Genomic DNA, 27,547 nt, shown 5'->3' on the forward strand with positions numbered 1-27,547 from the left:
TTTGGTTACGGAACCCTAAAAATGCTGTTGTCAACTAAAGCGTTACGGTTACCCTTTTCGTCGCCACGTCAATGATCTAATAAATGCTATGTTAAAAATTGTACGCAGACAACCCGTATAACATATCAAGTCGTGGCGTGTGGGCCTGTGGGGCACCTGATGGTCTCATCGGAAGATCAGCGCTGGAAGTCGCCAGCAGCATGCTAAGATGGGGCCATTTCGTGACACTTTATTTTCATGTTCTTTTAATGTATGTCTATTGTCTGTGTGTGTGTTTACGAATATAGTATTCTATTCTATTCTATTCTATTCTAAATGTACTAGTTGACTTTATATCAGTCACTGGCGGCGAAAAAGTTAACTGCGACAGAAGGTAATATTTTAAATCAATTTGTTTTTTCCAGGATAAGATTTGTTGAAAAATATGAGGCTATATTGCGGATGTCAGCAGGTATTTTGTTTCTCTACCTAATTAAATAAATAAATAAATTTTGCGACGCGTCACGTCCTTATGGCACCATTGGTAGCATCTAACACGATTGCCAGGGGTTTATGAAGGAACGTATGTTTTAGATAACTCTGACGAAGTGAATTACGAACACGGCAGTGACAAGTCTTCTCCTTCCAAGGTTACCGACGGTTCGAGTGAGTCTATGTTATTGATTATAATCATTTTTAACCGCCGGCGCAAAAAGAGGGGTGTTCGACGCCAATGTCTGTCTGTGTGTCTGTCGGTGGCATCGTAGCTCTCTAAACGGATGGACCGATTTCGATGCAGTTTTTTTTAACGTGAAAGCGAGTTTCCTTGCGGTGATTCTTAGCTATGTTTGATAAAAATCGATCAGCTCTTTTCCTAAATAACATAAGGCATTTTTGACATAAAATTGTTTTTAGGAGGAATTTCAAAAAATTTAAATCTCTTATCTTTACAGCCGTCACTAGTGTTTGTAGGTATTAGAGTCTTTTAAGTATATCTATAAATAACGTATGCGTATTTATTTATTTTTTAATTTTACGAAGACGACTCCAGTCTCTACAAAAGACTTGGTCTTTAACAAGTTTAAGAGAATTCGAGCTAATTATAAAAATCTGAAATATGCTCCTTGACTAATCTTACTCTCTCTTTTTTTTTTTTTTTTTTATATATATATATATAAAAAGTAATTAAATGTTGCATATAGCGTTGTTGTAACATGCGCATTACATTTCACTCAACCAAACAATTGACTACTGTGACATATCAATGTCATTTCGAACATCGATCGTCCAAGATAGTACTTAAGTTTAGTAGCAAATGTATGAACTCATACTAAACACTAATCAATATGTAATCAAGCCCTAAGGCAAGTGTACACGCTCGTAGGGGCCTAATCAGAAAAAAATAAATTATTGATTATCTCCGAAATGGAGTTAATTAGAATACCGGTGTCTTAAAGAAAGTTACTTGATTTAAGCTCAGGTATGCACCCTTGAAATTAACGGAAATAAAAAAAACACGGTGTATAGTCTTAACCAACATAAGCCGTCAGATAGGTACGTCGACTTCTCAGTGATAAAGGAGCTATTTACTTAGAGAATGTTTTTCTGTATCGTTACTAAAATGGTTTCGGTATACATGTTGAATTGCGATTGTTGTATTGAAGGCTGTCGGAATTTAAACTTTAGTTGAGTTATGAACGATTATTAGACATTATTTTTATTTACGATTTGTTTTTAGAACATAGTAGCAGTGTTGACATATCAAAGTTACATGATAATAAAGAATTTTGCAAATTTCCTGCTTCCGAGACTAATGATCTAAGTTTGTCGCCTAACGAAGAATTGACACGTTACACGTTAGATGATCAACACATTGACAGTCTACAAGACTGGGAAGAAAAAGATATGAGTCTGTATCAAGAAGAAACAAACGATATAATAATCAGAAAATATGGTGATAAAATTTCGCCAAAACAATCTAAGCACAAGAAATCGCACAAAGATAATAAAGGGAAAACCAGAACCAAATCTAAGAAAAGGAAAATAACTAACAGCTCAAACAGCAGTATATGTAAAAAAAAATCGAAACACAGTGCGACTCTAATAGCAGTGAAACGAAGTCTCGTACATACAACTAGTAACAAAGTTCTGGGCAGGAAACATGATAGTGCCAGACATAAACCAGGAAAAGTTATGAACAAATTGACATACAATAATACATTAGTCTGTATTGATACGATGAGGAGGAAAATGGGGCCTACGTTGGTACTCTCGGTTCCGCCCAAACCTGTAAGCTTTAAATTAAACCTATTCATTTGAAAGTGTATCATATAATTTACTTGCAGTATTTTTTAGATTCGTTTAGTATGTTAGCTAAGATTTTCTTTCTTTCAACATATTGATGTGGCCCATGATTTGTGATAGTCAGTTTGAAGGTTTTATTTACACATATATGGTACTATGGTAACTTGTTTTTCGATGAAGATCATTAATGTATATCACTATCAATAATATAATACTGATTATTATTTTAGATTCCAGGCAGCATACTTGAATTATGTCATCCTCATTTGCATCACAAAATAGCTGAGCCCTTACAAAAAACCATCAACTCCAGGGATGACACAGTCGAATCACCTGTGGCCCCTGTGGCGGCCACTGAGCACAGTCAGAGGGTAGAAATTTTGAGCCAGAGCAAAACGGTAATGGTGGCTTTGCAAAGAATGATTGGTACTGACCCAGATGTGGATGCAGAAATATACGAGCATGAATTAGAGCTGTCAGATTTGAACAGTTTGTTGAATGATATCACATACTTTGCTCATACCGAGAAGAATCCATCTAAAGTTGCGGTATATGGTATGGTATGGTAGATACTTATGGCTTCACACCAATCGATACATTTGTAACTGTATATGTCGATGGGAGTGAATTGTAAAAAAAATATGAATCGGTTGGTAGGGTAGCGTCAGTCTGTTATAATTAAGCAACACTCTTGAACTATTTGAGAAGTGTCTTTTTAGGGTTTATTCTAGTCTTGTGCCTGCTCGGTCACTACAGAGAGCGCTCCGCTCTAGGTCAATCGATCAAACGAACTAGTCGGTCTTTTAGTTCCTTTAGTTCATTTCGTTTGTTGAAAGCCGGGAATGAATAGGAATCGGTTATTCATTGGATTTTTTTCCAATCTTTGGTAACTGAATACAATTCAACTTGTACAACCTTAACGCTATAAAAAATTACATATTTTACGGGTTTAGAAGTAACACATCGTTCTTTCATTTCGTTCACACTCGTGCCAGCGACATTGTCAACCGTTTCGTTCCATCCATGTGCCGTTTCACTCAGTCAAGCGCTCTTTAATCCCACTCTACTAAAGATTTAGTTCCTTAAGGTCCTTCGCGGGATTTCATTCTTAACAGTTCTTAGTTCATGACCGACTCAAGCCCAGCTTATTCCATCTTTTTTTATGAATAGTCTAATAATAATAAAGGTACTTTAAACGTTTAGATCCACCTGGAATAGGCGCATTCACTCAAGTTTCTACCAGCGTACAGCAAAAAATTAACCCTTTGAAGACTCCGGTTGTAGAAATTGTAACGCAAGACGGCCAGGAATTTATTGCTTTACAACATACCATTGGTACAGACCCAGAAATTGATACCGAAGAGTACGAGCAAGAATTAAGGGATTCGAAATTAACAACTTCTCTTAATAATATGGCATCGTTCGAGAAGTTTCCTGACGGGGTAGGGAACGTGACATCACGGGAATTCTTTCTATATGGTATAGTTCCTTTATTTTACAGTTTTGAAGAAGAATGAAAAAAGTGAAAAAAGTGCTTGCTTTTATCTTTTTTTATGGTCTTTTAGTTTCTATAGTTTTTTTTTTTATAGATTTAAATGAGCCTACGACATCGAAAGGGATTCGTCACGTAAGCATGGACGTGCAATGCGGCACAGAGCGTCAGATATCTGCGACGACCTCATTCACGTGTCCCTTAAACATGCTTCGGCCGGCATTAGAATTTGAAGGTTCAAATCATGAGTATCGGGCAGTCCTTAAAAATGACTGCGTAACCTCGACGCACGACATTTTGAAACCTTGTGAACCAATGGCGTCTCCTTGGATGAAATCTGTTGGTATCAAAATAAAAGACTCAAATCATGAAATTAATAATACATCCAAAGAAACAGAAACTGTTTCTGGGTCTTTCACAATAGTAGGTGACGAGTTCATAAATACACTACCCGAAAACTCTGTGCTAATTGAAACTCTGCACCCTACCCTACTAGTGGAACATACTCTTGACTATACCAAGAAAACTATACCTAATATACGAACTAGAAACATCAAGAGCCCTAGCCCACATGACCGGCCGAAATGGAATGAAATTAAAAAGAAAGATTCTAATCAGGTAGTGTCTCGGGTTTTGCATGTACCAAAGGGGGTACGGTCCAAACTGAGCTGTGGAGGTGTCCATGTCCATAGTTACAAAGATTTGCAGGTATCTGAAGACATAGTTTACCAAGGCAAGTGGCAACGACACAGGCGATATCGCAATCCTAAAAAATCTAACCAACCTTCTTTGGATAAACTAAAGTTTACCCGTAAAACGAGTGTCCCGCCAATACTTCAAAAGCCGATAGTTCAAAAAACCGTCGTTACGCCTATAATAATCCGAAATACTAAAGCGAACAAGATGAAAGAAGCTGTAACTAAGATGCACATACAAGCTAAATTAGCTCCCACAAAACAGCAAGTACCTAAAAATAGGACCGTAATTCGGCAGGTGCCAAAGGTATCTTATTTTTACGTTTTAACATCGTAAATGTATTCAAATGTGTTTGGTACTTTCTATGTCCGCAACTACAGGGTTGGGCAGATTAACTGTCCTAGTTTAAAATAACCATAAAATTGAAACAAAACTTCAAATTTTAATACCTTATAAACTTGTTTTTATTTTAAAAATCATACTCTATTTACAAAATCAATTCATTAACTCAAATCACTCTCCTTTAACCTGTATAACTTTACGCATTCTACCATAGAAAGAGTTGCACGCGACACGCACTACCTCATCTGACGTCTAGAAATCATAAAGACGCATAAATTCTGGATTAATAAAAAAACCGGACAAGTGCGAGTCGGACTCGCCCACCGAGGGTTCCGTACTTTTTAGTATTTGTTGTTGTAGCGGCAACAGAAATACATCATCTGTGAAAATTACAACTGTCTAGCTATCACGGTTCATGAGATACAGCCTGGTGATGACGGACAGATGGACAGCGGAATCTCAGTAATAGGGTCCCGTTTTTATCCTTTGGGTACGGAACCCTAAAAATAATATAGTTAAAAAAAAATCCGCTATATTTAAGTTAAACGGCAGTACAAAACTAGGACACTTAATCTGCCCAACCCTGTATAGATTTTTGCTGTTCTATTCAGCAGAGCGACAGCTCAGTTAGGTGCTCATATTTATTAATTTATTTTATTACAGGTTACATCCAAGTCGAATGTAAGGTAAGTTTTTAAGATGCGTAAAATCTAAGACAATTTCGAATTTGACAGGTTGTCAAAAGTCTTGATTGTCAAAAGTTGACGTTTGACAATTCAGTGACCGCAAAGCATATGGCGCAGTACAGCGCCATCTGTTTTGGATGTGATACTAAGGGGCACGTTTTTTCTTAACTTTACCTCTCTAATACAATTAATTCTCTTTGGTTTGATCTAGGTATTGGTTTAAATACTTACATTAAATATTGCTCATTACCATTCTTCTGAAAGTACTACCGATTAAACATTTTATCTCCCTTTTTTACCTCCAGTTATTCAAAACCAATAAAGGCGAAATCAAATAAGATAATTCAGCCTCCGCGGAATACTAGATTTGCATCAAAGCCTACTATAATAAAAGAAAATACCATTCCGATTACAAAGAAGAGAAAAGTGTACATTCCTCCCTATTTGGAGAAAATGACAAAAAAGCAGCATGTACCAAAAAAATCCAGCAAGATAGAGGCTAAATCAGATAGTCTGTCAAATCTGTTAAATATAAATAACGAACAGAAAACGTCGATACCATCGGAATCGAAAGTTGAAGATCTGTTATCGGCGTTGGTAAAAGTCTCCATTAAACCCCCAAAGGATGTAAATTACGTTGTGTTTCGGAATGAAATGGAGAACTCTCATTGCAGAACTGCAGTAGAAAATATGCCCGTTACGGCCAGACCTAATAGTAAGGAAGATGTTTTAAGGCGCAAACTCAGTAATCTCAGCAACAACGACTCTGCCTACTCATCTACCAACAGCGCCCCCGTCGCGTTAAACCCAGTATTGACTAATCTCCATCCTTTTCAATTAAGTAGGAAAACTACGGCGATAAAATCAACAATAAAATCTAGCATAAAATGCGAAGGGACAGATAGCAAAATGGTTTCCAGAATTAAGAAACTAGCCAATTTAATGTTTACGAAAAAATCGCACACGAATGTTGCAGAGCACTTGCCGAAAATCTCTACTATATCACAAAACTGTTCGAAATTGTCTCTAAAAATTGATTTATTGTTAGACGAGGCAGGTAATAATGCTGCATCTAGTGAAGAGTCAACGTCCAGTGTCACAAAAACATTTTTTGAAAGTTCTGATACCAACATTAGATTTTGTCGAAATGACAAACAAGACTCGAAAACTACTTTAGTACTTGATCCTAGTGAATCAAATACACGAGACTTGAAAACTGAATCAGGTTTTGACTGTAGTGGAGCAAAAAGTGATACTTCCAATAAAAGCTCTCCCAGAATTTTAAACAATGATGTGCTGTCGAAAGCGATGGACAATACTAGTGAAACCATAACCGATAGCTCTAATGATATTTTAGATGAAATGAGAAAACTGTTAGAAGAATGCTTGAACTTTAAATATACATCGGAAGTGACTTTAAATAGAGTTTCTGAGGATGCAGATCTAAAATCTTTTGATGTTGACAATGTTACTCCTATTGGATCTGAGACGTATGAGACTAGCAGTAGTTTTCACCGAACTTATGGCGTTGGGTCGTTAGTAAGCCTGACGCAGAGTTTTACAGATTTCTCGTATAAGTCGCAGCCGTCAGCTTCGAAAATTTCTGAGAGCCTTGCAGACGAAAGTTGGTACAACATCGCTACTTCCAGGCCAGGAAGCGAAGTTCAATCTGAAAATAAGGATAATATTAGCATAACTCAGGTAAGTGGACTATTTAAAATTATTTTAATAACTAAATGTTTCGGTTGTAGGGTACTCAGCGACGGAATCGACGAGGCTCTCAATACATTTATGACTGTGAAAACCGGTCCACATGACTGACACTTATCTGTCAGATATCACTGAATCCCTCCTCCATAAATATAACTCGCCCGCAGCTTTGAATATAAGAATAAAATTACCGGTTGAATATAAGAATAAAATTACCGGTTGAATATAAGAATAAAATTACCGGTTGGAATTATCATGTACTCCCACTGTACAACAACGCACGCGAAGCGCATAAAGTATGGTTGCTGCACGGTTCGCCTTCTTCAGGTCCTATTTATGATAATATGTCCAATAAACGCAAATTATTTAAGAATAAATTAAGTTGGTGCCAACGGAACCAAGAAATTATTAAATTGGACATTATAGCTTCCCATAGGTCGGCGGGAAATTTCGCTCAATTCTGGAAGGATACTAATAAACTAAGCTATAAACAAAGTAGACCATTATCACATTAGTAAATGGAATTCAAATGAAAAAGATATAGCAAATTTGTTCATTAAGCAATTTAAAGTCGATAACTCACTCCAAAACTCGCCGGAATCTCACTTGTTCGATAAAACGCGGGACCGTGGTGACCCGTCGACTGGTTCCGAGTTATTCATTACGCAAGATATGATATTGCAGTGTGTTAGAAAAATGAAACGCGGTCAGTCGCCGGGTCACGACGGTCTAAGCATTGAACACATTTTGTATACAGGCCCATTATTACACGTAAAGATGGCGCAATTATTTAATTTGTGTTTAGCGCATGGCTACATACCTGATGAATTTATGACTACGAGTGTGGTTCCCGTTGTTAAAAACAGGACTGGCGATCTTAGTGACCCGTCCAACTACAGACCTATCTCGTTAGCTACCGTGTTCTCAAAAGTTTTTGAAAGATTAATTAACCCGATACTTACCAAACATATACGTTTACACGATGCACAGTTTGGGTTCCGTCCGGGTCTCTCAACGGATATGGCTATATTCTGCCTTAAGAACGTAGTGAACAGTTATCTTAAGAGAAGAACGTCGGTATACGGCTGTTTTCTAGATCTGAGCCGTGCTTTTGATACTATTGACTATAATTTATTATGGGATAAAGTGTCAAAAGCAGGTGTACCGAGTAAAATAACCAATCTGTTGAGATACTGGTACGGTAAGCAGATGAACAGCGTTAGATGGGGAAATGCCAATTCGGACCCGTACAAGTTGCAATGCGGAGTTAGGCAGGGGGGGCTACATCGCCATTGCTGTTTAATCTTTATATGTACGACCTGATAGAGGAGCTCAGCAGCGCTGCCGTCGGATGTCACGTCGCGGGCGTATGTGCCAACAACTTTAGCTACGCGGACGATATGGTGCTGCTGAGCCCCTCTATCACGGGCCTAAGGATACTAGTGTCGATTTGTGAGCGTTATGCTGCAACACACGGACTAAAATATAATGTTAAAAAATCCGAATTAATTGTATTTAAATATGATAAGGGCTCAGATATCGTTCCTCCCGTTAGGCTAAACGGGACAGAATTAAAAACTGTAAATAGTTTTAAGTATCTAGGGCACGTTTTGACAGACAGACTAAAGGACGATGATGATCTCGAAAGACAGAGGCGGGCCATAGCGATGAGAAGCAACATGTTGGCGCGTCGGTTTGCTCACTGTTCCGACCAAGCTAAAATAACTTTGTTCAGGGCGTACTGTCAGGCATTCTACACCAGTCAGCTGTGGTACCATTACACGAAACGATCGTTCAATAAGCTTCGAGTACAGTACAACAACGCGTTTCGTGCAATGTTACGGCTACCGTGGCGGTGTAGTGCATGTGGCATGTTCGCCGTGAACAGAGTAGACGACTTTTACGCTATAATGCGTAAAAGGCACTGGTCGTTTGTCGGGAGAGTGAGCGAATCGATGAACAGCATTGTTAGCGTAGTGTACGCAACCTACTGTATAAGCAAGGCCTCCGCTGCAAATATTTAATTAGTGTTAGATTAGGTAATAATTAGTTTAGTTTAGTTTAGAATAGTAAAATTTAATATAGATTAGAATGTATAAATTAGATTAATATAATAATTATTCTTAATGTAATGGGTTGACACCTAAATAAATAACATTTTTATTTATTTTTTATTTTTTTATTTATAACCCATAGACATATATATATATATATAAATTACTTCGTAAAGACCGGCCTTACGAGCATTACGAATGGGGCCTATACATTGGAATCAAAATCGCATTTAGTTACACCAGCGTGCTCAGTCGTGTCGTGAATTGCACAGTGGACAGACGTCGGTGTTCGGTCGGAATTGTATGCATACCTACGCTTATCCTTTGTTTACACCAATGGTGGCGCAATTCGCCACACGAAAAATTATAAGCGGTTAAAAGGTAAAAAAAAAAAAATATGATTGTTCAATAAAAGTTTTGATTGGCCAAAATAGAAATATATGTCAAACTTCTTGCGGGGCATTACACTATTTGACATTCTCAACCTGCGGAAGTACAGTTGAGTCGCTTGGGGCACGATTCCCGTGGCGCCATTTTTGAACTAGTTAGACGTCTATAGTTATTATAGTTCGTTGAGGGTACTACTATCTCATTTACTAGGAAGTTCGCGCATCTGATGTGACCTGACTCTAAATCTAGTTGTATATTTTTTTAGAAACCGAAGGCTGGTCTCGCGTTCAGCACTTTCTCCGTGAACGCTCAACCGAGTCCTTTAGCGTTCAGGCAACAGCCAGACTACGTTAACCTCGTCGATTCCGAGACTGGGAGTTGTGCGCAGGCGGCTAGGCGAGCTGTAAGTACTTTTTTAGTTGGCTAAGGCCTTATTAGACTGCTCCCACATACTGCTCCCTTCTCGCCTTTTCGCGCTCTCATGCCGGCTGTACACACTCGTCGAGACATCCCGAGACAAGCTGAGAACGAGTGTGCACATCATGGGCGTAGCCAGCATTTTTTAAGGGGTGGGGCAGAAGTAGGGGAGGCTGTTTCAACCGTACCCTGTTACCATACAGGGTACGGTTGAAACAGCTCGAATATTTTCGATCTACAGGAGAGTGAGGGTTAGGGGAAAGAGGAGCGGATAAATAGTACTTATGCCTTATGGGAAACGGTCGAAGAGATAGTTCAGATCCGGAAACCGCCATCAACTTTTAGTATGTTGTTGGGCATGGTATTGGGTCCCCAAAACTTGAAAATGACCAATTTGGATTTTTTATACTTTAATGCAGTTGTTCTGGCAAATACCTATATTTTGGTACAATTTTTTTTTCATTTTTGGTCTGATTTTGATTTTTTGATATCTGTTTATGGCTTGAGACATCATCTTTAATATTGTAGTACATCGCTTTAACGTCCGACTTTTGGTTTGGTTGTAAAACCCAAATAATCGAATTTTTTTTACGTCATTTTGATTTCTTTTGTAAATTGCTCTTAAACTACTACAGTGTAGAAATTAAATATAGAATATTTAATACCCCACATGTGTATGTGCAATGCAGTTTGGGAGTCATTCCGCTGAAGTAGATGGCCGGCGCCGCTGTCTCCCGGCAGTTTTGGAAACCCAATACTAAATAACATAGTAAAAGTTGAAAGCGGATTCCGGATCTGAACTATATTCCCATAAGGCAAATCATATTACGATTCAGTTTTTTTTTTTTCGATTCGATACTTTTACGGAGTATTCCAATTATTAGTTTTAGTGTACGTAGGCTGTTTTGTTTCGAACCCTGGTTTATTTTTATTGGTAAACCAGGGGTTGAGTGCAGTAGTAACAGAAAAAAAAATGTCCTTACTATCTTGTAGTTGTGAAAATAGCACAAGACTAGGGTAGATTTAATAATTAATAGGTACTAAAAAGGCCTGTAAATAATCTAACTTCAGGCCTGTCCAGACGGAGACAATTTTTCCCTAATCTGATTAAATTGTCCAGTCAAATCAGGCCGTGCGGACGCAAACGCCAATTTGGCTCACCGATTATGACCGATATTACCGATAAAATGGGGTGCGGGCGCAGGAATACCAATTTGTGACGCTAGTATTTGGGGGGCATTTTTTAATCGTTTAAATATTTTTTATTTTTTAAATATTTGAGCGTTCTAAATTGAACAAATGCCCCCAAATACTAGCGTCATAAATTGGTATTCTTGTGTATGCACCTCAATTTTTTCAGTAATATCGGTCATAATCGGTGGTCGAAATCAGCGAGCCATATTGGCGTTTGCGTCCGCACCACCTGATTTCATCAGACAATCTAATCAGATTGGCGAAAAATTGCTCCCGTCTGGACTGGCCTTAACTTCATCCGGAAATCGCAAATAACTCTAATAAACAAAAAACTATAAACTATAAAAGACACGATCTCTGTGCATGCGCGCTCGATTCGCGGAGTAATTTTTAAATTACCTAAATTAATATTTAATTTTCTGGTCAGACCAGAAGCGGTCAGAGATCAGGGTGGGGCAACTGCCCCACCTTGCCCCACCGTGGCTACGCCCATGCACTGTACAGCCCGCATCAGATTGGATCGGAGCGGTGTAGAGACTCGGCGAGAGGCTCTCGACGAGTGTGTACAGCCGGCATTAAATGTTTGCGACTTGTAGTAAAATATGGGTGCATATAACCTACTCTAATAGATGTCCCATAGTCCTTAATTCGTTGACATACCTAAACTTGGTAGGACATAAGTGGAGACTGCCGTGCGATATTTTTTTTACCAATAAAAATACACATAACATACACGGAAATAACACCGGAAGTTAGTAAGTAAGTAAAATCGTTATAAATACAGTAAAAAACAATGCATACCTTGTTTTTATTCAATACATGATTTAGGCGTGAAATAAATAAAAAAACATTTTTTTTGGCAAATGAGGCAACAAACAGCCTGTTTTGTCGTTGTGCTTTTCACGTATTACGTTCGAAATGCTTAGAGGCACCTATTTTCTTTTGAGCTGTATAATAAATACCTATATAGAAACTTACAAAAAAGAGTGGTTATTTAATTTTACGCCTTGTCTTGGACAAAAACGAGAAATGCATTGTTTTCTACCGTATTTATAACACTATCATTTCCTTGATACGTTTCCGAGGCTTTGTTCTACCAAGTTTAGGTATTCATACTCTGCCTATCCCGATCACTGGTTATTGGACATATTTTATACAAATGGAAGCTACTTTTTAACAGTTTTAGTATTGAAACGGTATTGTAGCTTCATTTAAACGGTCCTCTGGTACAAGCACAAATTAGCTTTAAATTTGGAAAAAAGAAACTACTTGCCTTATGTGCTTCAATGGGTCCGAAATTAGAAACCTGTCTGTACTTACCTACTGAATTACTGACCCATTTTCATGGATCTGGAGTGTGCAATATAAGTATATAGGTTTTCAAGTTTTAATAGGAATGATGACACATGTTGAATTTTATAACAAAATCTAGTAACATAATGATCAATGGAAATAATACAGAAATACAGGACTTGAAACTTTCAAAATTTAAGTAATTTTTAACTTCCAAAAAGGAAAAAAGTAAGGGTACCATTCGATTCCTTACATTTTATAAAAAAAACTATATACATAAACGCATTATTTCACCGACAAAAACGCAATTGTCTTGTTTTGGCCATACATTCAAAATGGGCTCTCAGACACCTTGACGTCACGTTCACTTATCGTTTTGTTAGGAGCGTTTCGCGAGTGAAATACGACGGTCGGACTTTGACTATCATTTCTGGATTTGTATTGTTTTAATGCAATGGGTCCCATAAATGGTCAATGATCCATTAGATTCTAAAAATAAACCTGATCGATATTTGTCATCTAGCCTTGCATTTCATGTGCAACATTTTTATACTTAGAATAAGAAACGGATCATAGACGTTAGAAAAATATGTAACACGCCAATGTTCTATTAACATGTGTTAACTACAACTACAATTTGTGACAGACCTCTGAAGAAGTGTTGGTGTCCGGCCGTTCGTCCGAGACTTACGTGTCTTGCGCGGTGGACGAAGACGATTCAATCCCGAGCTGGTTGTATAACATCAGTCAGCAGGCGTCGGGTAGCTTCTCGGTAAGTTACACAATGATTATCCCAAAGCCGGGGGCCGACCACGAACATCGTAAGTTGGTTATATGCGTCTATCGTTCGAATATTCAAGAGCACTAGAGAGACATATTACGAAATTCGGTTTTCGATGTTAGCGGTAGGCCCTCGGTATTTTTCGTCTACATGTCAATTCTCTAGTTGTTGAGGGAGCAACTTTCGTCATACCTAGTGAAATAGGTACTCAAGTATCAGTAAGCACTAATGACTAACTAATTAAAATAAATACCTATAGATATACATATTATCCTTTTAGGCTTGATATTTTATGGCTTTGACATGACCATTATCTTATCTGGCAGGCCATCGCTTATACTTGGCAGTATAGTACAACGTACAACAGTAATGTTTTATAACTTACTTACGGATTCTAATATATTCTATATTTAACACTAGTCGAGCCGGCACGCCGTCCTACCAGAAGTCGTCCCCGAACGGGATTTTGACGTAAACGGCAACGAGCTGACGGTTCATGGCGCAGGGGCGGGTGACGGCTGCGGGATCCACAGCGACCAATCGCAGGATAGCTCGGGTCAGGGGACCTCGTTCAGCTCTACTGCAAGCTCGACAGTTCATAGCGATGTAAGAGACCAATCCGATCTTTATTGAAGGGAGCATCTAGCCGGCAACGAGCTAACATTTCGCAGCGCGGGCGCGGGGGCCGGGTGCGGGAACCACAGCGACCAATCGCAGGACAGCTCCGGCAAGGAGACTTCGTTCAGCTCTACTGCAAGCTCGACAGTTCATAGCGAGGTAAGAGACCAATCCGATCTTTATTGAAGGGAGTATCTAGCCGGCAACGAGCTAACATTTCGCGGCGCGGGCGCGGGGGCCGGGTGCGCGATCCACAGCGCCGACCAATCGCAGGACAGCTCCGGCAAGGGGACTTCGTTCAGCTCTACTGCAAGCTCGACAGTTCATAGCGAGGTAAGACTAATCCGCTCTTAATTGAAGGGTGCATCTAGCCGGCAATGAGATGACGATTAACGGCGCAGGGGCAGGTGACGGCTGAGGGATCCACAATTTATTATTTTAAAAAAAACGAGTTTTTTTTAACGCTTAAAAGAATGCCTTATACGATTTACCTATAAACAACCTTTCTTATTTTTAAAGTGATTAAAAGACCTAATGAAATACCATATGAAACTGGTGGAGTGTCAACCAATCAATGACGGGAAAATAAAATTACCTACCTATAGTACAACCCAGAACGACTAAAACGACCATCCATTGTCATATTTCCGAGCTGTGGAGTGAAAAAGAAGTGAAGCAATCAGTCGCTCGCGAGTTTTGAACTCGGCTGTGCATTTATTTTTCGTTAAGATTAAATTATACTTTTATTTCCAGTCCATCGTGGTAGACCCGGCCTCGTTCCTGGCAGACTATTCACCACCGGGCGAACGATCACATTCCTCAGCAGTAGCTGCACCAGAGGAATCGATTGAAACTTTAGACATTGCAGCGCCCGGTGAGTTTATTTAAATTTCTTGGCATCTGTCTGTTCGGCGTAGCGGCGAGAATTCAATTGGCGAGCGATTATCATAACGCACACGAAACCTATGTCGATTGCTGTTCACACTGCCAGTTAGAATGTATGACAGGACTTTTTAGGTTTTGGCTGGTTTTTTCAGCAATATTGTTCTTTTCTCAAACATGCAATGAAATATCGTCCTTATGTGCGTCAAAACAGGTTTCAAAGTATCACGTTTCGGGCTGAGCAACTCGAGAGAACTGTAAAGGAATTTCATACGAAATTGAAGGCCTAGGCCGGGAAGTAATTTTTTTTTAATTTTAATGTAAACATGGCGTCTGTGTTCATGAATACTACCATACTACGCGGCGCGAAGCCGCAAACGTGAGTGTGGAGTCGATTTCGCTGATTAGCGAATGCTCGAATGGGGCCTAAGTCACCAGAGACCATAGACAATATTTAAAATCCTCTGCATTTATAGTTTGTCTCATTTCAAACATAGACAGAGAGAATCATACTATCTTTGTCTTACACTAGTACTAGCACCCAAAAGAAAAGGATGAGTATAGTATTTTTTACTGAAAATTTGGTTTGACCAACTATATCAGGTTGTGTATAATAACCCTAATAAGGTCTATTCGAACACTACACAAGCCAAATACGCACGACTTCCGTAAAAAAAAACATTATGTAGATATTGGAGGGAAAATTAAAAAACTTTTGTCGAGTAGAGTAGCTGGATTTTCAGTATGCCACCAATAAAGATTATCTTATCTTATCTTTTATATTTGTGATTGATATTTATTAATAAATTTTCAATGTGAGTTCCGATGATAATAGCGACGAAGAAATTAATTGTACTCCGTCGCAATTGAGGGCGAGGGCAGAATTAGCAATTAATAACTTGTTGCCGCCAAAGTCGAAGGAAAAATTTGTTTTTTTTAGTGGTGTATTTCTTTATTTCATTGCATATGTTTGAGAAAAGCACTATACATGCCTGGCCGTGAAAAAGGCTTGCCGGCTTCGTATCACTATCGTCTATACCTACTCAGCCATCAAGCCCTTCTTTCCTGGCGCCTGCAGTAATGTACTAACAGACTAATTCCAAAAGTCAAATGTGGTAAACATCCTTACTTACCTACGTTCTTACAAATTTATTAGAATGAGAGGATTTGAACCTACAATCTTGGATTTTAAAATCGCACGTCTGTCATTACTCCACCACAACTCATTACATAAACGAACGTTCTGATTCTGACTAATAGATATATATGCACATCAATCATTAAAATCCATCCAGTAGTTAAGTTAGTCTTTAACTTTAGGGGGCAAATCAATACTTCAAATTTCATATTAAAGGAAAAAATGGAAAAAGCTTTGTAACTTCCGGAAGTGTAACTTTTTCCATTTTTTCCTTTAATATAAAATTTGAAGTATCGCTCGCAGACGTATCTGCATGTTTAAAAAATTAAATCAATACTTACCACCCAGATAGATCAGATAAATACGCGTCTAAAACCTAACTTCGTGTTTTTCATAACATAAAGTCTTAAAACAACAACTGTATAATACACGCCGTCGCCTCTTTTCAATTTCTTTTATTAAGAAAGGGGCTTTCACTTTCAATATACTTAGTTTTTAAATGTTATGCAGTAGCCTACGGGTATAAATAATAATTGTTCTCTTTCCACACCCAGAAAACCAAAACCGGCATGTAAACAGAAATCGTATCCCACGGAGCATACACAGGGTGAGCTTGCCGGCCAGCGACGCCGACATCAGCTCGAATGACACGGACGTCGCCTCCGATTAGAACGACATTATCGTTTATTTTTCAAGCATCGGTTTATTCGAACTTTGTAACTATGTAACACGTATTTAATCTTAGAAATACAGCGATTCACCAAAGCGATCGAATACCTAAATTTTTTTCGTGTCTTCCCAATATATCAACCTGTACTGTAAGTACATTTAAGTACATTAATGTATCACCGCAAACTTGGTGGGGGACATCGTTCATTTGGCTAATTTATTATTTCTTGTTTATTAATATCTCTTTTTTGATGTACACAGTTAACACACAAATACTTCTCATATTTATTCTTTTAATTTACTCCCATTTGGTAAATCGACGTGTATTTTTGTATTTGAATTCGAACTTGTCTGTCCGACTACTATACATGTATCTGTGGCATAATTTCTAAGCGTTTAATTATTTGAGTTTATCATAGTCCCGTTTTAAATTTAAACCGTAGCTTGATATTGCAACCAGATTGTAATGTTTACTACAATATGTTTGAAGTTTCAAATAAATTTAAGTACTCAAGTTCTATTGACGACGACTTTATTACATTATATCATTTTTTATCTTACATATTTAATCCTATCGTTAGGTAATATTGTGGAGTAGTAACAGTAAGCCCAATAAAGTAATAGAATCAATAGAGAGAGAGAGAGCGTACGAGGGCTGGTCCTAGTTAGCAACTAGCTCGGGCTCTACTCATGCAATTTGAATAATATTTATACTATTGTGAGGGATCTTTCAGTACTTGTTGAGGTGGTGTAAAATAATTATAAGAAAATGTTCTTTTGCTTTGAAGTGTAGTAATAGAGATCAGTTCTTGGGAATCCATGTGTGCTATCATTTTATAAACAGTATTTAGGGGCAAATCTATGGAAAATACGACGTGTTTCATCTGTCTGAAAGTTTTGGCACCAAAACAGTAAAATTAATAATGGAAAGAAGATGCCCTAGCCCTGGAATGTATTTTACTTAAATTTTATATGTATATTTATTAGGTTTTTACTTTGCCTGTTTTTGGGCAACGTAGCATAATAATTATACACGTGTATACAAATAATATTTCAACTCAAAATAGCAAAGTAATATTTACTTATCCACATGGAAACCTAACCTACAGCTATTGTAGCAGTGCTCGCGGTTCGCCATAAAACGCTGCAAATGGTGTTAAAGCTATGAAAATCGGCACGATTGATCTTTAGTCCATATAAAGCCCGACCAGGAATATACGATCACACGCCATGTTGCGCAATTTCACTGGAACTAAATTTTTCATAATATACTGAACTGTAACTCTAATAACTCTATACATGAGAATAACAGCGCCCGCTTGACAATGGTCATATATTTCTGGTCAGGCTTTAAATCAATTTGACTCCAAGCACCTAAAAAACCGGCCAAGTGCGAGTCGGACTCGCGCACCGAGGGTTCTGTACATTACACAATTTAAACAAAGAGTGAAAGGTAAATTGCGGTTAACGATTTATGACGTATTAAAAAAAACTACTTACTAGATCTCGTTCAAACCAATTTTCGGTGGAAGTTTGCATGGTAATGTACATCATATATTTTTTTAGTTTTATCATTCTCTTATTTTAGAAGTTACAGGGGGGGGGGGGGGGGAACACATTTTACCATTTTGGAAGTGTCTCTCGCGCAAACTATTCATTTAAAAAAAATGATATTAGGAACCTCAATATCATTTTTGAAGACCTATCCATAGATACCCCACGCGTATGGGTTTGATGAAAAAAACAAAAAAAAATTGAGTTTCAGTTCTAAGTATTCGGAACCCCCAAAATGTATTGTTTTTTTTTTCTATTTTGTGTGAAAATCTTAATGCGGTTCACAAAATACATCTACTCACCAAGTTTCAACAGTATAGTTCTTACAGTTTCGGAAAAAAGTGGCTGTGACATACGGACGGACAGACAGACAGACTGACAGACAGACAGACATGACGAATCCATAAGGGTTCCGTTTTTTGCCATTTGGCTACGGAACCCTAAAAAAGGAGAGAGTTATGACATCTTTTTTTTATTAAAAAATAAATTTTGTTAAACTTTTGTTCTAATTTAAAAAAAGGGACTGAAATGTAATAATGTGATATATTTTTAGAATCTCGGTTCTCCATACAAACGTAGTTACGGTCTCATTTTAAAACGAGTAGCTACTTTGCTCTAAAACTTTGTACTCACAATAGGATAAGGTATATCTATGTCTGTAATTAGTTTATGTAGCTTCAGATACCATCATAGTTAAAAAATACAGCGAATTTAAGTGTTTCATACAAAACTTGTTTTTGCTCTATTTTGTTTGTTTTACAAACTTGGAGCTATATAAACTAATTACAGACATGTCATTGTATGGGAGTTTCATTACAATCCAACACGTAGTTTTAAAATGAGAATGAAACTCTGTTTGTATGGAAAGGTGAAATTCGGCCGAGGTTGCTGAGAACTTAAAAAGCCCTTTCATTTGATACTACACAATAGGTTTCTGAACAAAACATTTTTTTCCCATACAAAAAAAGATGACGTAATAACTCCTCTCCTTTTTAAGGTTCCGTACCCAAAGGGTAAAAACGGGACCCTATTACTAAGACCGCCGTCCGTCTGTCACCAGGCTGTATATCATGAACGGTGACAGCTAGACAGTTAAAAATTTCACAGATGTATTTCTGTTGCCGCTATAACAACAAATACAGAATAAAATAAATATTTAAGTGGGGCTTCCATACAACAAACATGATATTTTTGCCGTTTTCTGCGTAATGGTACGGAACCCTTCGTGCGCGAGTCCGACTCGCACTTGGCCGGTTTTTTAATTTTTTTTGGAGTTACGGGTCAAATTGATTCAAATGGTCTAAATAGAGGGTCGATATTTTTGTCTAGTAGTCTTCTTTCTAGAAGACTACTTTTAGGTTACTTTTCGCTCATGTCGTCTCGGACATGGGTATATTGGGTATCAGTACATTCAGTATGATGTTCTGAATACACATATATGAGATGACAAGCGCGAAAGTGGTGGGGGTCGTTGCTGTGACATCATAAAGTCGGCAGTACAAAGTTTTTTACTTTTTTTTTAAACATACCATGTGGGGTACCAAATGAAAGGGCTTTGTGTTGTTCGCTCATGTCATCTTGGACATGGGTATATTAAGTATAGATATATCTGGTTAATTCTTCTTAACATTATATAGAGGATATTCACGGTCACTTGGTATATAATCCATTGTCATTTTCAGTTTAGAGCAGTTCAAAGTCAACTGTGGATTGTGAAAATTTTGAACGTTTACTAATATGTAACGGTATGTTATATATTTGTGATCTACTCACAAAGCCCTTTCATTTGGTACCCCACATGGTATGTTTAAAAAAAAGGAAAAAACCTTGTACTGCCGACTTTATGATCTCACAGCAACGACCCCCACCACTTTCGCGCTTGTCATCTCATATGTGATATTTTCTTTAAAAAGGGACCTTATTGTCGATGGCGCTTACGCCATTATTAACGATGCTCCGATATAAATACAATGCCGCGCGACGTTGTGCGGCGTAAGCGCCATCGACAATAAGGTCCCTTTTTATAAAAAATGCCCCATATATTTGTATTCAGAACATCATACTGAATGTACGATACCCAATATACCCATGTCCGAGACGACATGAGCGAAAAGTAACCTAAAGCCTGTTCGGCCACCCTACTAAAAATCAATCGTACCGATTTTCATACCTTTACACCATTTGTAGTATTATTAGTGAATTTCGGGGTGTACCGCCAGCACTAGCACTCCTCTATTACTTATTGTGATCTTTAGCTTTATTTCAAGGTAGTTGAAATTAAACTAGTAAACTCATTGAATTGCTTACGAACCCTCGAATAATTAACATTTCATGCCGATACGCTCTTTGGTTTAGGTTTGGGGTCGGAAATATTACGTATGTTTTTGGCAAAAATTGAAATTTTTGGTACAATCTTTTATCGCTGACTGTACTTTTCTTTCCAACAGGCAACTAATACTCATCGAAACAACACTAACAACCCCAAACACTATTAATTTGCGTTGTTTTATCACAGTTCCCATGGTTCCCGTCTCCATCATCAGATCAGCTCCATTTCATCATAAAATTGCATTGTTATCTGATTTACATATGTATGCAGTTTCAGTTCAAGCGGAAATCGGGAAGTGGGTCAAATTTAGTTTCCAAGATTTGACCCACACTAACTAAATAACATAAACACATACATTCTAACAGGGCAAGTTAAATAAAAGCTTGTAAAATGAACACACATGATCGAGGAAATTGTCTTTTTTTTGCATTTATTCATATTGTACAATCTTATAATATGATTCATTCTGCAAAATTTTACAGGCGAGCAAGAATTCATATATAAAACAGTAGCTCTTTCATAATGTACATAACCATTTTTACCAGTATAGTGAAAACATGCGTATAGTTTAGTTTTAGGATAATAAATTACTTAAATACTAATATTAAGTTTGGTTCTTTATTAATACAATATCAATAGGATTGCACTATCCTGTAAAGTTATTGGAATGTACCAAAAAACATACTATGGTGCTCTCTTTGCCGATGAACTTTCTATGCTTAATACGTAATAAATGTATCATTTCAATATAAAATATGATGATCGTGAAGCGATACACAGATGCAAGGCAGGCATGATAATACTGGGCTAACACTTATCTCACTTCGCTGAGTACAACGCGGAGTCTAGCGGGTGCGCATGCGCAAGGACCGAGTCGGGAATGGAGCGCGCGAATCTATACGACATAGAAATCGTCTGGAGTGAGCCAAATATTCAAACAAAATTCGAACGAGTCCATCTATTATGAATAATTATCGATTATAATTACTGCTGTTGACCTATTACGTAGAAAAGTATTAAGTTCTTTAACATTAATTTCATAGTTCGTTTTATTCCTCTATCATATGCATGGGTTATAAAAATGAATGTCAATAAAAGCAAACAATAAAAGTGAAGCATATTTTTAGGTAAGTATTGTATTTTTTCATTTTACCTATGTGTGCAATACTGTCATAGATTCGCGGGCATAATATTTGGCGAAGATTTATCTAATAAAAATATTATTATATCGTTAGTTTCCTGTTAGTCGACCGTATAGTACAAACCATGGGATCGTATAGTTTTGCACAATCACAGATAAGTATATAAACGTCACAGTTTGCGCGTCCTCAGTTCGAAGTCCCGCATATTTCGTATTTACCGAATGATATAAAAAACGTATAAGAAAAATTTAAATGCCACATCGGTGGTATTTTTAAGGTAACTATTACATCGAACATTTCCATTATTTTAAGGCAGTGAAACACCCAACTCAAATCCAAGAACCGTTGGGGACGAGATTACCTAGCTAACATTAAGAATAACTAGTAACGTATCACTAGACATTTTCACAGGCGACCTACATAACGATCGCTTTTTTACAATATTTACACGTCTTATAACACTAAGTCGGTGGCCGACGCCGCAGCGAGGGCAGCAAGATACGCCTCTAATTATCACTATACTAGAGACCGCTATCAAACTGGTGAAAACGATTTAATTTTGTTAAAGGAAGTTACAGATTCGATTGTAATATTATTTATTGATTAATAAAACCCATTCGAGGTAATTTGTTATGAAAGAGGATATTGTTAGAGGTCCCCAGTGGGTGAGGGGAGTCGCGGCGCGGTAAGGCAGCGGTAAGGCGGCGCGGGGCGCGACGCCGCGCTCGCGCCGCTCGCTGCGGTCGGCGCGGACTAAGCGGCGCGCCAAAGTACGTCCAATGTTACGCTAGACCACTGGATCATCGAAAGTCCATCGGCGCTATAAACTTAATAATGGCTTTAAATTATTTTACAGCTATACAATAACAATGTAAATATATTAGTGAATGTAGGTATCAGGATAAATAATAAATCTACATAGAAGAAATCTAACATTTCGAGATCAGAAATTTACAACATTTATGAAACACGAATTTTTTCTATCGCTTCGTCGAGGTCAACGATTTGTCTTAATTTAAATACAAACACGTTTCGAAAAGGCGTACGTTTCTTATATTATATAAGGGCATCTTGTACTACTCTCATGTTTAACAATAATCACAATTATATGTTCGTTTACGTTTTCTTACATTATCCTGTGGACAAACATGTCTCGCAATATTGATGATCTATCAACTATTATTAAAAGCTCACAGAAAAAATCCGCATCACATTACAGAGTAGATACTTTGTACTAATAATCAACTATAGGTAACTGACGTAAAATATATAAAAAAGAAACACACTTAAAAGCTAAACACCCGCTTACCCCCTCGACTCTACAACAACCGTCAAACATTATGAGACGAGTAATATCTGCCCGGCCAGGATACCGCCGCGCCTGCTAGAGTGTGTCGGGCCGCTATATCACCACAATGCGCCACAACACAACGATAACTCGACTCTAAATAAATAAATGTGCTTGTTACCTCGCACTTGCCGTCTTTAATAAAAAAATGCATAAAATATTACGTTCACTCAAGCTAAAATTTATTCGATCACATCATTTTAAAACACGAATCTGAATTTCACTTTAGGTTGCTTTATTGTATAAAAGCTTTGCAAATTATTGCCTTAATATATGCCGTTGAGGCAGTATGTAAATACCCAGATTTATTAAGTAACTAATTTAGTTTACACGCTAAAGGAAGTAGCACTATACAAATAATAACGAATAGATCCTATTAATTCTCGCTGTTTGGTATCGGATGATCCAAGGGCCCGTCGCGCTCTCAAGCAGACGCCGCCGCTACAAATTAACAACTTCTCTACGCAATCACACAGGTCTAATAATATTATGTTTTTCCTCTTTATCACAGAAAACCATTTATATACAATTTTGTCGTACTAAAATGTCGTAACCTACAGCATGAGTCGTGAGAAATGCTTCAAATTTAATCGTCCACGGACATGAGATATTGTGAGATGCTATGTATAATTATACTAGTTCCATAATTTTAATATATTACTGTATGTGTACGACATTTTTATTGCTTTACGAAATATTACTGTTTAGTGTTGAAGTCGTATAAGTAATGATTTGAGGAGCTACAGCGCCCACACGTTAGTGCCAAGATAATGGAGTATTTTTAACAAGGGAAGGGGTTCTTGGAGCTAACGCGTGAAGTGACATGAGTTGATATCTTATCACAATTAGTGCTATATGAACACAGGTGAAAGCTTCCCTTTTGTCAGTATTTTGTCGGGTCACTTGTATATGCATTACACTGTTTGGATCAATTTAATACATATACATTTTAATTAGGTACAATGAAGTAGGAGTTAAGCATATGGTTATTTCTTGTGTGACTCGACAAAAGACTTAAACCGTACAATATAGGGGATGGTTACATTACACGCTCGAACCATTGCTGACAGATGTAGAAAAATTTCTAGTGTTGAATATTGATTAGTTATTATTCCGTTCATACGCTTGAAATATTATTATTCAGTTAATACCTCTAATTTATAAGCAAGACGTTAGAGCGTCTGCATCGTGGGGGCATGATTCATATGAAATATTTATATTATTGATGTCATGATGTCATTTGTAATATTATCAGCAAATTTAGTTTTTTTTATATATCACACAGAATTACCAATATCACTAAATACTTTTAGTATTGGAGTTTGCTCAATTATTATCAGTCCAAGAGCTTGAAATATTTAAGTAGATATTTTAATCCTCCCACGACTCCAATTTGTGTAACCAAGTACCTACATATAATTATCTAATATTGATATCTAGTTTCAAATTTGTTAAATTCTGAGTGGTTGGATAAAATTTTTCGTTGCGTTTTGTAATCTGTCATTTAGCGCGAAGAAAAATAATTTCGCGGCTGGGCACGTTTATGACCACCGTCGCCGTTGATGACGATGCCTTAAGAAGCTGACTGTTTACGGTTATCACCCCTCCGGGCTAATTGCTACTAAAATAATTATCTAAATGCTAGCAATGTAAATACTCTGTAATTTATAAGTACTTCTGGCATTCATATGAAAAGAAGATTTCATTTCATTATAATGACCGGCAGTCATATCTCGAGTGCCTTACTGTAACGCACTAGAACAAGCCGCTACGTAGGTATAATATATTAAACGGATGCTAGTCACTTAGTTTTATGGCCTGTTTTCACATTGACTAGTATTAAGTGCTAATTCATACATTTGCTATTAAGCGCAAGTAGCAAATGTATGAACTCGCACTAAACACCAATCAATGTGTAAACAGGCCCTTATCCATAATTAATTTTGTTTTGATCTGTCACCAATGGTACTTAGCTTCCAAATATATTCTATGATTATGATTAATATTAGTCGTGTTATATGCGACGATAAGGCAATAGCATAATATTATACGGAACGCGTACTTTCTATGTTTATTGCTTATGACATGCTCTTTCGAGGTGAAAGGATCGGCTTGGAGGTATTTAATTCTCACTAATAAATATCTCACACAGACTTTTGCCATTATTTGTCCGCTCATCCATGTTTGTATGGCGTACGATTATTACAAACATTTGAGATGTTTACTTATTAAAAAACCTTAACTAATTAAATTATTTGCTAGCCAATAGACTAATTATACACTCAATGAGTTTGCACTTTTTGCAAGAAAGAATAACAATTTTTATGAACAGCCACTAGTAACTAACAATGCCTACACGGCGTAGGTACACTAGGTGTCACTTATACAGCTGCGAATCGTCGGTACCTAGATAGTATTATATTCTCACTTTTATTTCGCTTTCCCCGCGATTAACGTTCTTTTATAGATGTACAATGAGGAAATGGCATGAATGCTTTTAAAATATTGGTATTCAGCCTTTGAAACCATTTAATACTAGTATTAGAGATCAACTGTCAACTTTATTGCACTTGCCGGTTTGCTCATTGTCTGATTGCTGTTCAGGGCATTACATTTCGTAGTCGCCATGTTCCACACGGAGGGTTCAGGCTTCAGGAGGATAACAATTAATGGATATTATTATTAAGACAGCGTAAGGTATAAAACTTTTATTATTAAACGTTTATCCCCTAGAGTCTTGCTACACTTAGGTGGAATAAAAACCTTAAATGCTAAAGTAATTTGAAATCCTAGTAAAAACAGTCAAGCCGGTCTCGCACCAATACAAGACGTCACGCACGGCACGGGTAACAACCGGCAGAATTGGCTAAACGATTGTAAATACTCATTCATTTAAATTGTAGATCGTTAACGAATAATTACAACATGCAATAAAGTTATTAGTTTACAATTAAATAGTTCTATATAGTAAATTGTTAGTGAGCCTATCTGACCCTGATTGTAAAGAAATGGTGACGCAGGTTTCCTTCAGTAGCTGGTGCTATCGTTGATAATTAAATTACGCCACACCTGATCTCGATTAACGAACTTTATATTATGCGAATCGTTTTTAAACAGACAAACATTAGGTTATATTTAATTGTCCTTAGATAAACAGGCGTCAGGACGTCACTGTATTAATGTAATATGGAAGTATCAAATTAAAATTCCAGAAACGAGAAGCAAACGTGCGACCCTAGAGTTATTCTAGTGGCGTTCATTTTCAGCATTTGGTTTGTGTATAGGTAATGTTCGAGTGTGTGGGGTTGGAATGTAATGGACCGACGGGCGCGCCGCCTGCTCCGGGCGGGGCGCCCGCGACTATGGCGACGGCTCAATGCTTACAACGGTTACGAATCTCCTAGTGTGTGATGATTTAAACAATCTCAACACTAAATATAACTTCACAACATTACATATAATATAAATAATCATTCAGAATAATCTTGTTTAAACGATAACAGTACATAATTTTCATAATTTTACCCAATTTAATTTAAAAATGACATCTTTAATGAAATACAATACATATACAATCCATATTTTTAGCTTTAATTGTATTTATTAAATTTAAATAACGTATAAAGCACTTGGGGGAGGACAGCAAATTCAATAAAAAATGTTATTTTATTAGGTATAATATTAACTAAGTAAAAATTATTTGCTATGTAAATATTTTATACAATACTAGTATTAATTTGTCTGACGATGAATTGCTAGTGTTTCCCAACGACTAAGTTGTAGATGTAGACGCGCGCCGCCTTGCGAGGCGATATTAATACGTGGACTTTATCGAGTGCAAATTTAATGATATAGAAAGTTACTTTTACAATACAGACTAATAATTTCATTTATGTAAAAATCCTAGCGCAAACGAGCTGTCTGGCACTGTTTCATACTTCGATTACCTTAATCGTTATATAAATTAAGAGTAAAATTTTAGCGAATTAAAAATTAAATTTTCCAAAACTTTGTAAATACTAGAATTTGGATATAGCTCATGGAGGCCCGCCGGGAGGGGGCGCAGCGGAGGTCCGCCGTGTCCAGGAGGGACGTCCAAAATCCTGAGCAACGTAAGTCGTCTATATACACACGGTCGCCGAGTAAAAAACGAGATCGTTCGAGGCGTGTTGTCGCGGGTCGGGCCGGGCGCGACGCTTCAGAAGGTGTGCGCGTGAGTCGCGGGGGCCGCGGCGGCGCGCACGTCTCTCTGGGAGCGCGCGCGTCGGCGCCGCTAGCACCAGTCGTCCTCGTCGGAGTCGGAGTGGCGCGCGCGCGGCTTGTACCCGTTGGGCAGGCGCGAGGGCGGCGCGGGCGAGGGAAGCGCGCGCGCGCCGCCGCCGCCGCGACCTAGCGCCAGCGCGGCCTCGTACGACAGCGGCGCTACCGGCTCGTACGACCGCCCTCCCCGCTCGCTCTCGTAGCCCCGCCCGCGTCTGTTGCAAATACTATGTGAACAAACGTACAACAGCATGTAATCAACATACTCA

At 37.8% G+C, this 27,547-nt stretch overlaps 2 protein-coding genes across 2 annotated transcripts in view; one reads left to right on the forward strand and one right to left on the reverse strand.

The window, feature by feature from the left end:
* The window catches only part of LOC134755014 (uncharacterized), a 32,078-nt gene extending 15,326 nt beyond the window's left edge, over window positions 1–16,752 (forward strand). Inside the window, exons 13-25 of the mRNA XM_063691491.1 lie at window positions 405–451; window positions 574–645; window positions 1,718–2,268; window positions 2,514–2,838; window positions 3,487–3,762; window positions 3,873–4,777; window positions 5,477–5,499; window positions 5,805–7,200; window positions 9,919–10,056; window positions 13,204–13,329; window positions 13,759–13,944; window positions 14,710–14,830; window positions 16,531–16,752. Coding sequence (XP_063547561.1) covers window positions 405–451; window positions 574–645; window positions 1,718–2,268; window positions 2,514–2,838; window positions 3,487–3,762; window positions 3,873–4,777; window positions 5,477–5,499; window positions 5,805–7,200; window positions 9,919–10,056; window positions 13,204–13,329; window positions 13,759–13,944; window positions 14,710–14,830; window positions 16,531–16,646 — 4,282 coding nt within the window. The 3' untranslated portion in view covers window positions 16,647–16,752. The remainder of the gene's footprint in view (window positions 1–404; window positions 452–573; window positions 646–1,717; window positions 2,269–2,513; window positions 2,839–3,486; window positions 3,763–3,872; window positions 4,778–5,476; window positions 5,500–5,804; window positions 7,201–9,918; window positions 10,057–13,203; window positions 13,330–13,758; window positions 13,945–14,709; window positions 14,831–16,530) is intronic.
* Window positions 16,753–20,932: 4,180 nt separating this feature from the next.
* The window catches only part of LOC134755148 (voltage-dependent calcium channel type A subunit alpha-1), an 84,485-nt gene continuing 77,870 nt past the window's right edge, over window positions 20,933–27,547 (reverse strand). Inside the window, 2 exon segments of the mRNA XM_063691634.1 lie at window positions 20,933–27,362; window positions 27,364–27,505. Of these exon segments, the coding sequence (XP_063547704.1) occupies window positions 27,012–27,362; window positions 27,364–27,505 (493 nt within the window). The 3' untranslated portion in view covers window positions 20,933–27,011.

This window comes from Cydia strobilella, chromosome Z (genome assembly GCF_947568885.1).
Source record: "Cydia strobilella chromosome Z, ilCydStro3.1, whole genome shotgun sequence".
Taxonomy (NCBI): domain Eukaryota; kingdom Metazoa; phylum Arthropoda; class Insecta; order Lepidoptera; family Tortricidae; genus Cydia; species Cydia strobilella.